A 13,815-nucleotide genomic window follows, 5' to 3' on the forward strand; every position below is an offset into this window, starting at 1 on the left:
TCTATACAGTCAACAAAAACAAGAGCAGGAGCTGACTGTGGCTCAGATCATGAACTCCTTATTACCAAATTCAGACTTAACTTGAAGAAAGTAGGGAAAACTGCTAGACCATTCAGGTATGACCTAAATCAAATCCCTTATGATTATACAGTGGAAGTGAGAAATAGATTTAAGGGCCTAGATCTGATAGACAGAGTGCCTGATGAACTATGGAATGAGGTTCATGACATTGTGCAGGAGACAGGGATCAAGACCATCCCCATGGAAAAGAAATGCAAAAAAGCAAAATGGCTGTCTGGGGAGGCCTTATAAATAGCTGTGGAAAGAAGAGAGGCGAAAAACAAAGGAGAAAAGGAAAGATATAAGCATCTGAATGCAGAGTTCCAAAGAATAGCAAGAAGAGATAAGAAAGCGTTCTTCAGCGATCAATGCAAAGAAATAGAGGGAAAGAACAGAATGGGAAAGACTAGAGATCTCTTCAAGAAAATTAGAGATACCAAGGGAACATTTCATGCAAAGATGGGCTCGATAAGGGACAGAAATGGTATGGACCTAACAGAAGCAGAAGTAATTAGGAAGAGGTGGCAAGAATACACGGAAGAACTGTACAAAAAGGATCTTCAGGACCCGGATAATCACGATGGTGTGATCACTCATCTAGGGCCAGACATCCTGGAATGTGAAGTCAATTGGGCCTTAGAAAGCATCACTATGAACAAAGCATTGTGGTTAAGAGCACAGATTTGGGGATTAATCTAAACAGTTCCATCACCTACTGTCTCCTATCAGGCAATGTATTTAACCTATCTGTGCCTCTTTTCTTGTCCGTAAAAGAACCTAAGACTAGGTCCCATACCATTGTGTGGTGAAATCTAAATGTTGAGATAGTTCACGCCAATTTCATGTGGTACATGGCATGTAGTCAGCATTCAATACAAGTCAGCTCTTATTGTGACCATTACTCTTTTACTAGTGATACCCACATCTTACTAGCCTCTTACTGCTGATACCTACCTTAGAAAGTAACTTGAGGAATGAATGAATTTATTGTATAATGCTTCTCAGTAAATTCTAAGGAATGCTGTTTGATTTGCATTTTACACACCCAGTTATTTTGATGTTCTTCCTGTGAGTCACTATTATTTGCTTCCATCATGTGGGTAGAGAAACAGATTCAGGAGGAGAAGGGAGTGTTCAAATTTAGATCTATCTCAGGTCCCTCTTTGAAGCATAGGTTGTTTATTCACTTAGCTTTTTGAGGGCTTTACCTATCTTAGGATATTCTGTAATATCTCATCCTCTAGGTTCGGTGCTTCCAGATGTGAATTATCAGGTGGAATCCGGTGAGGGAGATCAGTCTCAGAATATGGGCCCCCAGGGACAAACTGTGCTGCTTTTTCTCTTTGTGGATTTCCACAGAGGATTTCCAGGCCAGAAAATGGAACTTTGGGGTAGGTATAGAAGAATGGGGCTGCCAGCTTGGATGTGCTTAAATGTTAAGAGAATAAAGGAAAGAGACTTGGGGACTTCCCTGGTGGTCCAGTGACTAAGACTCGATGCTCCTAAACTCTCCAATGAAATCACCAAGTTTCAGTCCCTGGTTGGGGAACTAGATCCCACATGTGTCAATTAAGAGTTCACATGCTACGACTAAAGATCCCACAGCAAAATCAAAGATCCCATGTGCTGCAGCTAAGACCTGGTGCAGCCAAATAAATAAATAAAAATATTTTTAAAAGAAAGGAGACTTTACATGAAGCATAAATCTGAATAGATGTGCTTCTGTAGAATAACACGTTTCAGTGAAAACCTTGCTTAAATAAATGATATGCTTTGTGAGGAAGATCTACTTCTTGAAACGTCACTTAGATGGTGACAGTCCCAGATTTGGTTGACCAGAAATCAGCAGACACTTCCTGTTGGTCCCTACAGAGTATATTACCTTAGACGGGTAGTTCTCAACCTCAGCTGCACAATGTATTACCTGAGGAGCTTCTAAAAAATGCCCACACCTCATCCCTAGAGATTGGATTTCCTTGGACTGAAGTGGGCCTCAGGTATCAGTATGTTTTTAAAGCTTCTCAGGTTGGAGTACTATTCACCATCCTCCTGCTTTTCCAAGTACAATCAAGAAAAGCTATCAGTCTTACTTGGCGTTAACGCAACATCTCAAATTCAGCACAAGGAGGTGTGGGAGTGCATTGGTATGGATGGCTTTGTGGGACTGCCACATCAACTTCTGGAACAGGACAAAGAGTCCTTGTTCAGACATACAGATGCCTTTGGCATTTATCTAACAGATAGGTAATAACCTGCTATCAGAAGGTTGTCTCTGTTAAAGCTGTGATTTACAACCTGTTTTGTTCTCCATGAAACATGTGCATCATCAGAATCAGCTGGAGTATTTGAAAATGTGCAGCTTCCTGGGCAAGGATTTACTCAGTTTTGCTAATGTAAACATCTGTATGGCTCAGGAATATGCTTTTTTAACAAAATTCTCAGGTGATTCCTAAACATGGTACAATTTGAAAACCGCTGAATATAAGAGTTGATGCTTTTGAATTGTGGTGCTGGAGAAGGCTCTTGAGAGTCCCTTGGGCTGCAAGGAAATCAAACCAGTCAATCCTAAAGGAAATCAACCCTGAGTACTCATTGGAAGGACTGATGCTGAAGCTGAAGCTCCAATACTTTGGCCACCTCATTGGAAAAGACCCTGATGCTGGGAAAGATTGATGGCAGGAGGAGAAGGAGACGACAGAGTGTGAGATGATTGGATGGCATCAGTAACTCAGTGGACATGAGTTTGAGCCAACTCTGGGAGATAGTGAAGGACAGAAACCTGGCATGCTGTAGTCCATGGGGTTGCAAAGTCGGACATGACTTAGTGACTGAGCAAATAAGAGTGGCTTATGCATTTTAATCCAATAAAGTCTGAGACATAAATTTAAGTGTTCTCAGTGCCCTCTGAAACTCTGAAGGAAGTACCAAGAAGTGGAACTTCTAAATGTCTGGGGAAATGTTCACAAACCTCCCTTTTGGGGCTCCTGACATGTTTCTGTGTTATTCTTCCTTTGTGGGCCAATGTTTTTTCTTGAGACTTTACTCTCTAGGCATTCCAGTGCTGTTTGGTGTGGCCCTGTTCCCACTGAGTCATAAGAGAAATGAGACAGCTTACAACCCCAGATCAAAAGAGCTGACATCGACTGTGCCAGTTATTTGTTGAACCTGTGGGATTCTTCCTGCTGCCAAGCTTCCATGCCTCTCCTACTTTTCCCCACCATGTGATATTCTTTAGGAGAGAAGCACTGCTTTCCTGGGCTCTGGCTTGCAGCTCTTTGAAGAGCTGGTGTTCCCTGGTGCCCCACTGTTCCATTCATTAAGATGCTGGAATGGGAACGTAGAAGAGAGACAATCTGTGAGGCTTCCAACTAGGAGGTCAAACGTGAAAATACCTAGGGCTGTTTGTTACCTGCTTCTGCTCACCTGGACAGAGGCTCTTAAAAGAAGCAGCTTAGTATGGTGGAAAGGACTTCAGGATACAATCAAGAGACCTGGGGTTAATTTTTAGTTCTGCTATCAAATTCCTTAATGACTTTTGGGAAGCAAGTCACATGAATTATCTGATCCTTCCTTTTCATATATTTAACATGAGATTGTTGGACGAGATGCTATCAAAGCCCTTCCAAGTCTAAAGACCCTCTTAAGGTGTAAGATCTAGTATTTTTAGGCTTTTTTTTTTCAGGTCTGCTATGTTCAGTCTTCCCTGCTGCTGCTGCTAAGTCACTTCAGTCATGTCCAACTCTGTGTGACCCCATAGACGGTAGCCCACCAGGCTCCCCCGTCCCTGGGATTCTCCAGGCAGGAGTATTGGAGTGGGATGCCATTTCCTTCTCCAATGCATGAAAGTGAAAAGTGAAAGTGAAGTCGCTCAGTTGTGTCCAACCCTCAGTGACCCCATGGACTGCAGCCCACCAGGCTCCTCCGTCCATGGGATTCTCCAGGCAGGAGTACTGGAGTGGGGTGCCATTGCCTTCTCCGTCAGTCTTCCCTAGGATGACATAAAGTCTGGTACCCCATTCTGAATCCTATTACACATACTTCCTCAGAAACCAGGGTTACTTATCATTCTTCTAGAACTATACTAGTTTGCACACCTCTGTTTAGTTTGACTCTGAAGGCATGTGGCATTTCAGGTAGTTGTACTAAGTATTAGATTAAATTGAAATTCATCACTGCATCAGTAAACAGAGCAGTTATTATCTTAAAATTTCTGGGGCTTCCCTGGTGGTCCAGTGGTTCAGATTCTGTGCTTCCACTGTAGCGGGTTGGGGTTCAATCCTTGGTCAGGGAAGTTCTGCATGCCGTGAGGTGCAGCAAAAGATAAATAAATTTTTAAAAATAAATAAAATTTTCTTAGACACCTGAGAGTTTAGGACTAGCTTTTGAAGAAGATGCACTATAAGGGTAGGTAGATATAGACACATGTATTAATTTTATAGATTATGTAGTGATTTTATTTTCTTTTCCCTCTCTTCTTTTTCATATCCTTGAAAGCTTTCTCCAGAGCTCCTTTTAGGAAACAGATTGTGCAGAACTACAGTCTGTTTCCATGTGTCTTAAAAAAAATCACTGAATTGGCTTTCTGCCTACCTTGTCATGGTAACTTTTCTATGATTAACTCATTATTTTGCCACAGTGTTAAAGGCATCTGGTGGTATAAGCAGTTTTAGGAATGAAACTATAGCTTTTCAATTAAATGACTGCTTTCAAAGGAGGTCTAACTGATTTCTTAAGGCTATTCTTAGGACCAAACTATAGAAAATAGTAATCCAAATGATATCGTCATAGCAATAGTGATATTTTCTGAGTATTGCAATGTACATCCCCAAACACTTCCTATGTATTATCCCAGTTTATTTGCACAGAATACCCATGATAGCAAGTGGTAAAAGCCACTTTCTGCAATAAAATGAGAAGCGTTTGAAGTGACGCGGTCACTGTTAGTTGGTAGTAGAATCGACCATGGAATCTATGTTGACTCCAGTTCCAGACCCCTTTTGAGCAGAGCACATACCACCTTCCCCTCCAGGAAAGCATCATGGTGCCTTGTGGTAGAAAATGTCTCTTCTGACTTCCATTTTAAATACAGCTCTGAGAAAAGCGTGCCAGCCTTACCTTTGAACAGACCATCCAGAGAGCAGAAAAGCACCAAAAAAGAAAGATTAAGAAGCATTTTCTCCAGGTACCCTGAAAAGTAAATTTGTGTTCCTCTATTGGTTGTATCAGGATCATCAGTGCTAACGTATTGTTTAATGATGTGTTTTCCCATCAATCTCACGTGTTAGCTTTTCTGAAGGATGCTGAGCAGTGGTGCCTGTGGTTAGTTTATCAGAGATAATCCCCCATTTAAAAAGACTATACCAGAACTTCGCTGGTGGTCCAGTGGTTAAAAATCTGCCTGCCAATGCAGGGGACACAGGTTTGATCCCTGGTTGGGGAGGATCCCACTTGCTGTGGAGCAGCTGAGCCCGTGCACCACGACTACTGAGCCTGTGCCCTGGAGCCTGGGAGCCACAACTGCTGAGCCCACGTGCTGCAACCGCTGAAGCCTGTGCCTAGAGCCGGTGCACCGCAACGAAGAGTAGCCCCCACTCAGCACAGCTAGAGAAAAACCAGCGCGTCAGTGATGACCCCGTGCAGCTCCAAACAGATAAATAAGTAAAAAGACTACACCAGCAGTTCTGAGGCATCTTTGATACCCTGACAGTAACAGTGGTGCTCACCAGCAGTGACACTCTAAATAGAGTTAGACATACTCTCCAGGAGGCGTTTCCTTTCCTTTCGGAGTCACAGGTATCACTGTTTAGAGTATGTTGTGTATATTTCTGTTTCTGATGTGAATTAAAGAGGATCCTTCATCTGATTCTTCAGACATAATATTCTGCACTTTTAGTGAGCTTTCTGTCCTTTGTAAGTGGAAACTGGGTAGGTTTGTAAGTTGTGGGGGGTTTTTTGTCTAAAAAAGCAATTATTTGTGGATGGGTGGAAGTGGCCTCTTCTGTCAAGAGGCCTCTTTCCCATCCTCAGCCCTCACTCAGAGCACATGAACAGCAGTCTGGAAGTGGTCATTCTCACTCAAGGTTGCCAACATTCTCCCTCTCCTTAGGAGTCCACACTTTGCTCTCAGCTCATCTCCGGGCCATCCTCGAGGAGAGCCACAGCGCAGTGCAAGGTTGCATCCAGGCCGCTGTGGACCAGGCCTTGGAGCGGTGTCACCAGGCTGTCAAGGTAAGAAACTCACAGCTTCCTTTCTCCTCCTCTCTCAGAGAAAGATAGAGTATCTGGCAGATGGGGGCTGAGAGCCCTTTCTCCCTTAATGCTTCTTCCTCTTCTCTTTCGTCACCTGGGCGGATCTTATAAACTGCCTCTAGCCTTGGAACTCGGGTTTTAGCTTAGACGGATCACTGTAACCACTTGCTTAGTCTTACCTCCTTATAGGTGAGTTTGAGTAAAGAGGGGCAAAATAATAGACGGGGAAAATGACTGATAATAAACCTTTTTTTTTTTTTTTTTGAGAGCAAGTTTTATTTTCTTTTTGGAACATGTGACTGACATTGTGTTTTTTCACAAGCAGAATGGGCTTGGTTCTGCCTGCCCGTCAGTTGGTTTTTACCACTCCTATATACCAGGGGACAGGAAAACATTTATAAAAGAGGAACAGTACACACTGAACTCAGGACTCTATATTAATTCTAGGGAGATTTACACATTGAACCATCTTTGTATATTAACTTACAGTGCCATTAATGTCGTCTTTCTCTCACACACTGAAGTGCTTTATTATTCTAACCATAGTGAAGTGAAAGTCACTCAGTCATGTCTAACTCTTTGTGACCCCTAGGACTGTTGCCTGCCAGGCTCCTCCGTCCATGGAATTCTCCAGGCAAGAATACTGGAGTGGGTTGCCATTTCCTTCTCCAGGGGATCCTCCCAACTCAGGGACTGAACCCAAGTCTCCTCCATTGCAGGCAGATTCTTTACTGTCTGAACTACCAGGGAAGCCCCAGAATATTTATTCTAGGTAGTTCTACCCATGGAACTATCATTGTATATTAATTTATAGTGTCATTAATGCCTTCTCTCTTTCACACACCAAAGTGCTTTATTATTCTGACCATAAGTTCTAGACAAATTGATAGCACATGCATGCACTTAGCCTGAAATTTTTTAATTGAAGTATAGTTAATTTATAAGGTTGTATTAATTACTGCTGTACAGCAGAGTGATTCAGTTATATATACATATACATGCTTTTTTAAAGAAAAATTCTATTCCATTATTGTTTATCACAGGATATTAAATATAGTTCTCTGGGTTATATAGTAGGACCTCTTTATTTATCTATTCTATACATAGAAGTTTCTATCAACCCACCTCTCTCTTATCTATATATTTCCCCTTCTCACACATGCTTCTAGAGCTACTGTTTCAGTAAATCTTAAATTCTCCCTCCATTTGCTAATCCTTTATAGCAGCACTTTGTCTTCATATCTGGCTTTCTGAATTCCTCCATCTTGTATACTTTTGGTAACACATTTATTACTTAATATGGCCTCCTTTTCAAGCAAAAAACAGCCACACTTAGAGAGTAAAGCTTGAAGCGTTTTGTTTTTAATGGTAAGTATATCTGCTTCATTGCCCAGTGTCTTACTGCTTGTCTTTTCTGAATGTATCTGTGTCAGTAAGTCACCTCTGTGAAAGGAGATAACATTTTTAATGTATTTAAATTCCTTAAGTGTCCTTTATATGTCACGATCTCAGTAAGTATTGTTGGTGGAAGGGGAAGCATTGTTGAAATCCTGCTCTGACTCAGATATTTGGTCCCTTTAGGATTCGCTGAACCAGCAGTTTGGGATTACTATAAACTGTGGTCTCCCTCTTCCTCGTCTCGTTCCCCAGGCTCATCAGAAACTACAGGCCTCACTGTCAGTGGCTGTGGGTTCCATCATGAGTATTATGACTGGAAGCACAAACAACAGCTTCCGGAAGACCTGCCTTCAGGCGCTTCAGGTTGGTAAGGATTGGAGATGCTTAAAGGTGTGGGGTTTTAATGACATTCTGCTGCCTCTCTTAGTAATACGTGCAGTGCTCTTAGAAACATTATTTAATTTGATCCTACTATGATTCTACCTAAGTAAGTGTTTTATGATGTGTTCATTGAATAGACAGTGATGTATGTACTGTTTTATAAATGAGAAAACAAGTTATTTAGGATTTCTGTTTCCTTTAGGTCATACAGATAGTTACAAGCAGAGCTAGGATTAGGTCACGAGTCCCAATTTCTTACTGAAGAATGTTCTATTACATCATGGTGACAGACTACACTGGAAATAACTGAGCAGCTATAAGCATACATATGTTTGGCAGTTTGGAATAGTGTAACAAGGTTTGGAATCAGAGGCCTGAGTTCAGATCTTGACTCATTTACTTATTAGCTATGTGGACTTAGGCCTGTACTGAGCTTTTCTGTGGTTCATCTACAAATTAGAAAAAATAGTAGTATGTCACAGGGCCATTATGAAGTTAAGGGCTAAATGTGAATGTGTAACACATGGTAGATCCTTTAATACATGTTGGTTTCTTCCCTCCCTTCCTCCCTTCCAATGTGTGTTGACCAACTGGTGTTATCAGTGGGGTAACACATTCATTCCATGTCAGTTGCTTCATTTGGTGTTCTTTTCTCTTGAGAAAGTAGTGTAATATACACAAAATTTTAAATAATTAATAAACTTCATCACTTAATTTTTGCATATTTATCTCATATATATTATATAATTATAGCCAAAGTATTCTATATTAATATATAATTTGACCTTTTCCCTTGTTTCAACAGTCTTAAAATACTGGTTAACCAATATTCCACTGTGTTGGTTTAATATAATTTAATAAACCATTCCCCTACTGACAGATATTTAAGCTGCTTACATTCTTTCTGCCAACAAATAGTTCAGTTAATACCTGTATGTGATATCTTGCTTCTTTTGAATCATTTCCTAGAAAAAAATTTCTATAAATGGAGTTAATGGGTCAAAGTGTATAACACCTTTATAATCTAGTTCGTCTTCTCACAGCTTCACCTTTCTGGGTCATGTGGGTAGCACAAGGTATTGAGAAGGACACTATACTGGCGATCCTAAAGTTAGCCCTAACTTTCATACTAACTGGCTGTGAGATCTTAGGTAGGTCACCTCTCCTGTTTGAATTTTAGTTTTCTCATCTATAACAGTGTGTTGTATTAGGAGACTACTCAGGTCCCCTTTAACTCTAATATCCTACAGTTCTATACTAAAGTTGAGGCTGTTACCCATTCCTTATAGATGCAAACTATATTACTGTTCTTTCCTCCCTGAAAGATTTATCTGGGGGAAAAAGTTCCTATAACAGCCTTAGTTGTTCAGTAGATACCTTTGATCTCTTGGAACTTGTTTTAGAGGAAAGCAGTTTATGTAACCTCTTCACAGACAGATGGCTCTCTTGGATATATAATCTCCTATAGAGATAGGAGAACAAAGACCTTGTGTGATCGATCTCACTTAGGTAACAGAATCTGGAAGATATATAGGAGCCATAACTGCCTGTCTCATGTCAAGTATCCCCGACCTTCCTTCTGCTTACCCTGTGTCCATTGGAACTAGGGACACTTCTAATACAACATGAAGGATGTCATTGGTTTGCCTTTCTATCTGCCTCATCTTCTCCCCATATAAACTTCCTGTGGGTACTCACCCTTTGGTTGCCAGTCCTGGAACTCAGCATGTTCTATCTCTGGCCCTTTTTAGGCAGCTGACACACAGGAATTTGGGACCAAGCTGCATAAATCATTTCAGGAGGTCACCCAGCACCGATTTCTTTACCACTGCTCACATGAGGTGAAGCAGGTAAGTGTAAAGTAATAATCAGTACTTTGGTGAAAATCTCCCATATTGATATATGAGAAACCTGAATACATGGGGTTAGGTATACTGCTTTAGACTGCACAGTCTGAAGGTAAGCCGTTCAGCAGGGTAGCCTGTGGTTTAGAAAAACTTCATAGAACGTAGTATTACATAGAGGTTAAGAGCATGATTAGCAATGTCACTTGAATTCCATTTCTGCCACTGCCCTTGCATGGTATTATTATAGAAGCTATTTATTCCAACTCTCAACTTCTGTAGCAGTAAAATGAAAAGGATGCATACCCAGAATGACTGCTGTAAGGCCTGAATAAGAGAATTATGTGAACTGCTAGCACATAACCACTTTTATGATGATGATGATATGATGGAATTCTTATGTTTAGTTTTGCCAAATAAAAAACATACTTTTATCTGTTCACCTTTTTTGGATACCAGAGATATAGAATTATATTAGTTGGCGTCTCTGCCCTCATGGGGGTCAGATAGTTACCGGCTCCTCTAATGAGTGAAGAGAAATCATATTTGGGATATTTTATATGTTTCCTGATTCTTGGTGTAGGTAGTAATAGTGTTCAAGCTGAAGCATACCTTTCTGACTTTCTTGGCAATAATTAGCAGTATTGACTTTTTTGGAATTGAAGTATAAGATGAGTAAATAAAAGAGATTAAGGGGGAAATTATTAGGCTGTGGCGTTTGGCCAACATAGAGTAACAGGGACCAGATTTACCCTCTTGCCTGAAACAACCAAAAATCTGGACAATAACAAAAAATACAACATACGAAACAATGGTTCTGAAGACATTGGACCTCAGACAATGGATGGGATACTCATTCTTGAGAGACAGAAAGCAAATGAATTGAGCTTTATGATTGCCCTCACACACCACCTAGAGAAAGCACAGAGGCTGTGGAACAGGGAGAGGGAATCCAGGCAGAGCCCAGGGGCCTCCCTGAATTGAGTATATGAAGCTGGGAATCCAGGGATGCCAATGCAGCTCAAGTTTTCAGGGCAGAGTAGCAGAGAAGAGAGAGCTCCCTGAGGTTCCTCTCTTTAGTATTCAGTTGAATACTGATCAGTTCATTCATGTGAAAAAACAGTCCGGGTAAAGAACCACTCGGAAGGATTAAAGGGAACAATAAGCAAAGCTTACACAGGGCTAGGAATAGTGCTTATTCCCATGAACCAGAGAGGAAAGTCTTATAATTTATGGAGCATCAGGGAAGATACTGGGCTTCCCTGGTGGCTCAGTGGTAAAGAAAACTACCTGCAATGCAGGAGACACAGAAGATGTGGGTTCTCTCACAGGAGATGGCTGGGCGGGAAAGCCCCCTGGAGAAGGGCATGGCAGCCCACTCCAGTATTCTTGTCTGGGAAATCCTATGGACAGAGGAGCCTAGCAGGCTACAATCCATGGGTCACAAAGAGTTGGACACAACTGAAGCAAGACTCTTGAGAGTCCCTTGGACTGCAAGGAGATCCAACCAGTCCTTTCTAAAGGAGGTCAGCCCTGGGTGTTCTTTGGAAGGACTGATGCTAAAGCTGAAACTCCAGTACTTTGGTCACCTCATGCAAAGAGTTGACTTATTGGAAAAGACTCTGATGCTGGGAGGGATTGGGGGCAGGAGGAGAAGGGGACGACAGAGGATGAGATGGCTGTATGGCATCACCGACTCGATGGACGTGAGTTTGAGTGAACTCCGGGAGATGGTGATGGACAGGGAGGCCTGGCGTGCTGTGATTCATGGGGTCGCGGAGAGTCGGACATGACTGAGTGACTGAACTGAACTGAACTGAAAATGCCAAGAATAGTCTTGCCTCAGAAATGGAAAGAAATTACATCTACGGTAAACACTCCTTGGTTCTGCTTAACAAAGCTCAAAAGCAGAAGCAAGACCTAAAAGGATCAAGTGATTTCCAACTAATTCAGTGGCATTTCAGAGAAAAGTTCAAAAATATTTATAAGGGGGACTTCCCTGATGGTCCAGTGGTTAAGAATCTGCCTTGCCATGCAGGGGACATGGGTTCAATCCCTGGTCAAGGAGCTCAGAACCCTCGTGCCACAGAGCAAATAACCCCCTGGTGCAGCTGTCAAGCCCATGTGTGCTCCAGAGCCCGTGCCACACTAGAGAGCACAAGTGCCGCCACTGCTGAGGCCCATGTGCTCCAGAGCCCACGCGCCACAACCGCCGAGAGTGCCCACGTGCCGCAGGAAGACCCCACGTCCTGCCAAGTGAATATATTTTCAAAGAAAGAATATAAGAGTACACAAATATATAGCACCCACCAAGATAAGGTTCATACCGCCTTGAATCTAATAAAAAATTTCACAAGCATGCTATGAAGCTGGAAAATACAGCCCACAATGAAGAGAAAACTCAGTTGATTGCTCAGTCAAAACTGATCCAGAACTGACATGCAAGATAAAATTAGTAAAAGACCAGTTATTCTTATAATTGTATTCCATATGTTCAGGAAGCTAGAGAAAAGGTTGGACATATTAGTTAGAGATATGAATGGTATAAATAAGGCCCCAAACAAATTCTAAAGTGAAAGCAAATGTCTCCAAGGTGAAAATTATATTGACTCCACCACTAGCATCAATGGCACATTGCTTAGGGAAAAACAGAAGGCAGTAGAAACTGAAACTGAACACAGAGGTTAAAATAAGCATAATAGAGCATTAAGCCTCTGTAAGGTGTAGGATAACTTTGCATAGCCTAACCCATGTATAGTTAGAGAATCTAAAGAAGCAGCAGAGGCAGAAAACATGTTTGAAGAAATAATGGCAGAAATGTTTCCAAATTCGATGGAATGTATAAATTATACAGATCCAAGAATCTTAAACCAGCCCAAGAAACAAGGAAAACCACACCAAGGTACTTCATAATTAAATTGGTTAAAACCAGTGGTAGAAAGAAAACCTTAAAAACAAAGATCAGAAAAACCCCAGCAAGAACAAAGCGCCAAAACTCTTCTTTTGTTACAAAGATAAGGTTTACAGCAAGTTTCTCATCATAAGCTGTATAAGCTAGAAGAAAATGGAGTTATAATACTGAAAAAAAGTCAACCTAGGATTCTTTATCCAACAAAAGTGTCCCAAAAATCAAATATGAAAGAAAAACAAATAAGTGTCCTTAAAAACAAATAAAAACAATGACATACAGTGAAGCTTCCAACTTCAACTAGAATAAGAAGAGCAAATTATACATAAAGAGAAGTATGAAATAATAAAGATTAAAGTGGAAGTCAGTAAAACAGAAAAACAATAGAGAAAAAAATCAATGAAACAAAGATGATTCATTGAGAAAGATGATTAATAAGAGAGAAGACACAAATTGCCACTAATATCAGAAATTAGAGAAGTGGCATCAAATATTAAAAGAATTATCAGGGAATATTATGAATATTGCACTAAATTTGACAATTTAGATTAAATGGAAATTTCCTTGAAAGACATAAATTACCAAAGTTCACGCAAGAAGAAATAGCTTCTATACCTGGTAGCTTTATACTATTAAAGAAGTTGAATTTTTAGTTAAAAATCTTACCATCATATTCAGATTATTTTAAAACGCTCGAAGCTCAATGGTAAGAAAATAAACAACCCATTTTGTTTAATTGGCAAAATATTTGAACACACATTTTACAAAAGATATACAACAGCAAATAAACATACAAAAATATGCTCAACATTATTAGTCATTGTGAGTGAGTGAGTGGAGTCGCTCAGTCGTGTCCGCTATCAGGCGTCCATGGCATTTTCCAGGCAAGAGTGCTGGAGTGGATTGCCATTTCCTTCTCCAGGGGATCTTCCCGACCCAGGAATTGAACCCAGGTCTCTCGCATTGTAGGCAGAC

At 40.9% G+C, this 13,815-nt stretch overlaps 1 protein-coding gene across 1 annotated transcript in view; it reads left to right on the plus strand.

The window, feature by feature from the left end:
- CUNH11orf80 (chromosome unknown C11orf80 homolog) overlaps positions 1-13,815 on the plus strand; it is an 88,743-nt gene that overhangs the window by 65,961 nt on the left and 8,967 nt on the right. The window contains exons 9-12 of the mRNA XM_040255207.1: positions 1,235-1,451; positions 6,167-6,288; positions 7,960-8,070; positions 9,840-9,938. Coding sequence (XP_040111141.1) covers positions 1,235-1,451; positions 6,167-6,288; positions 7,960-8,070; positions 9,840-9,938 — 549 coding nt within the window. The remainder of the gene's footprint in view (positions 1-1,234; positions 1,452-6,166; positions 6,289-7,959; positions 8,071-9,839; positions 9,939-13,815) is intronic.

Source organism: Oryx dammah, unplaced genomic scaffold (genome assembly GCF_014754425.2).
Source record: "Oryx dammah isolate SB20612 unplaced genomic scaffold, SCBI_Odam_1.1 HiC_scaffold_15, whole genome shotgun sequence".
In the NCBI taxonomy this organism is placed as follows: domain Eukaryota; kingdom Metazoa; phylum Chordata; class Mammalia; order Artiodactyla; family Bovidae; genus Oryx; species Oryx dammah.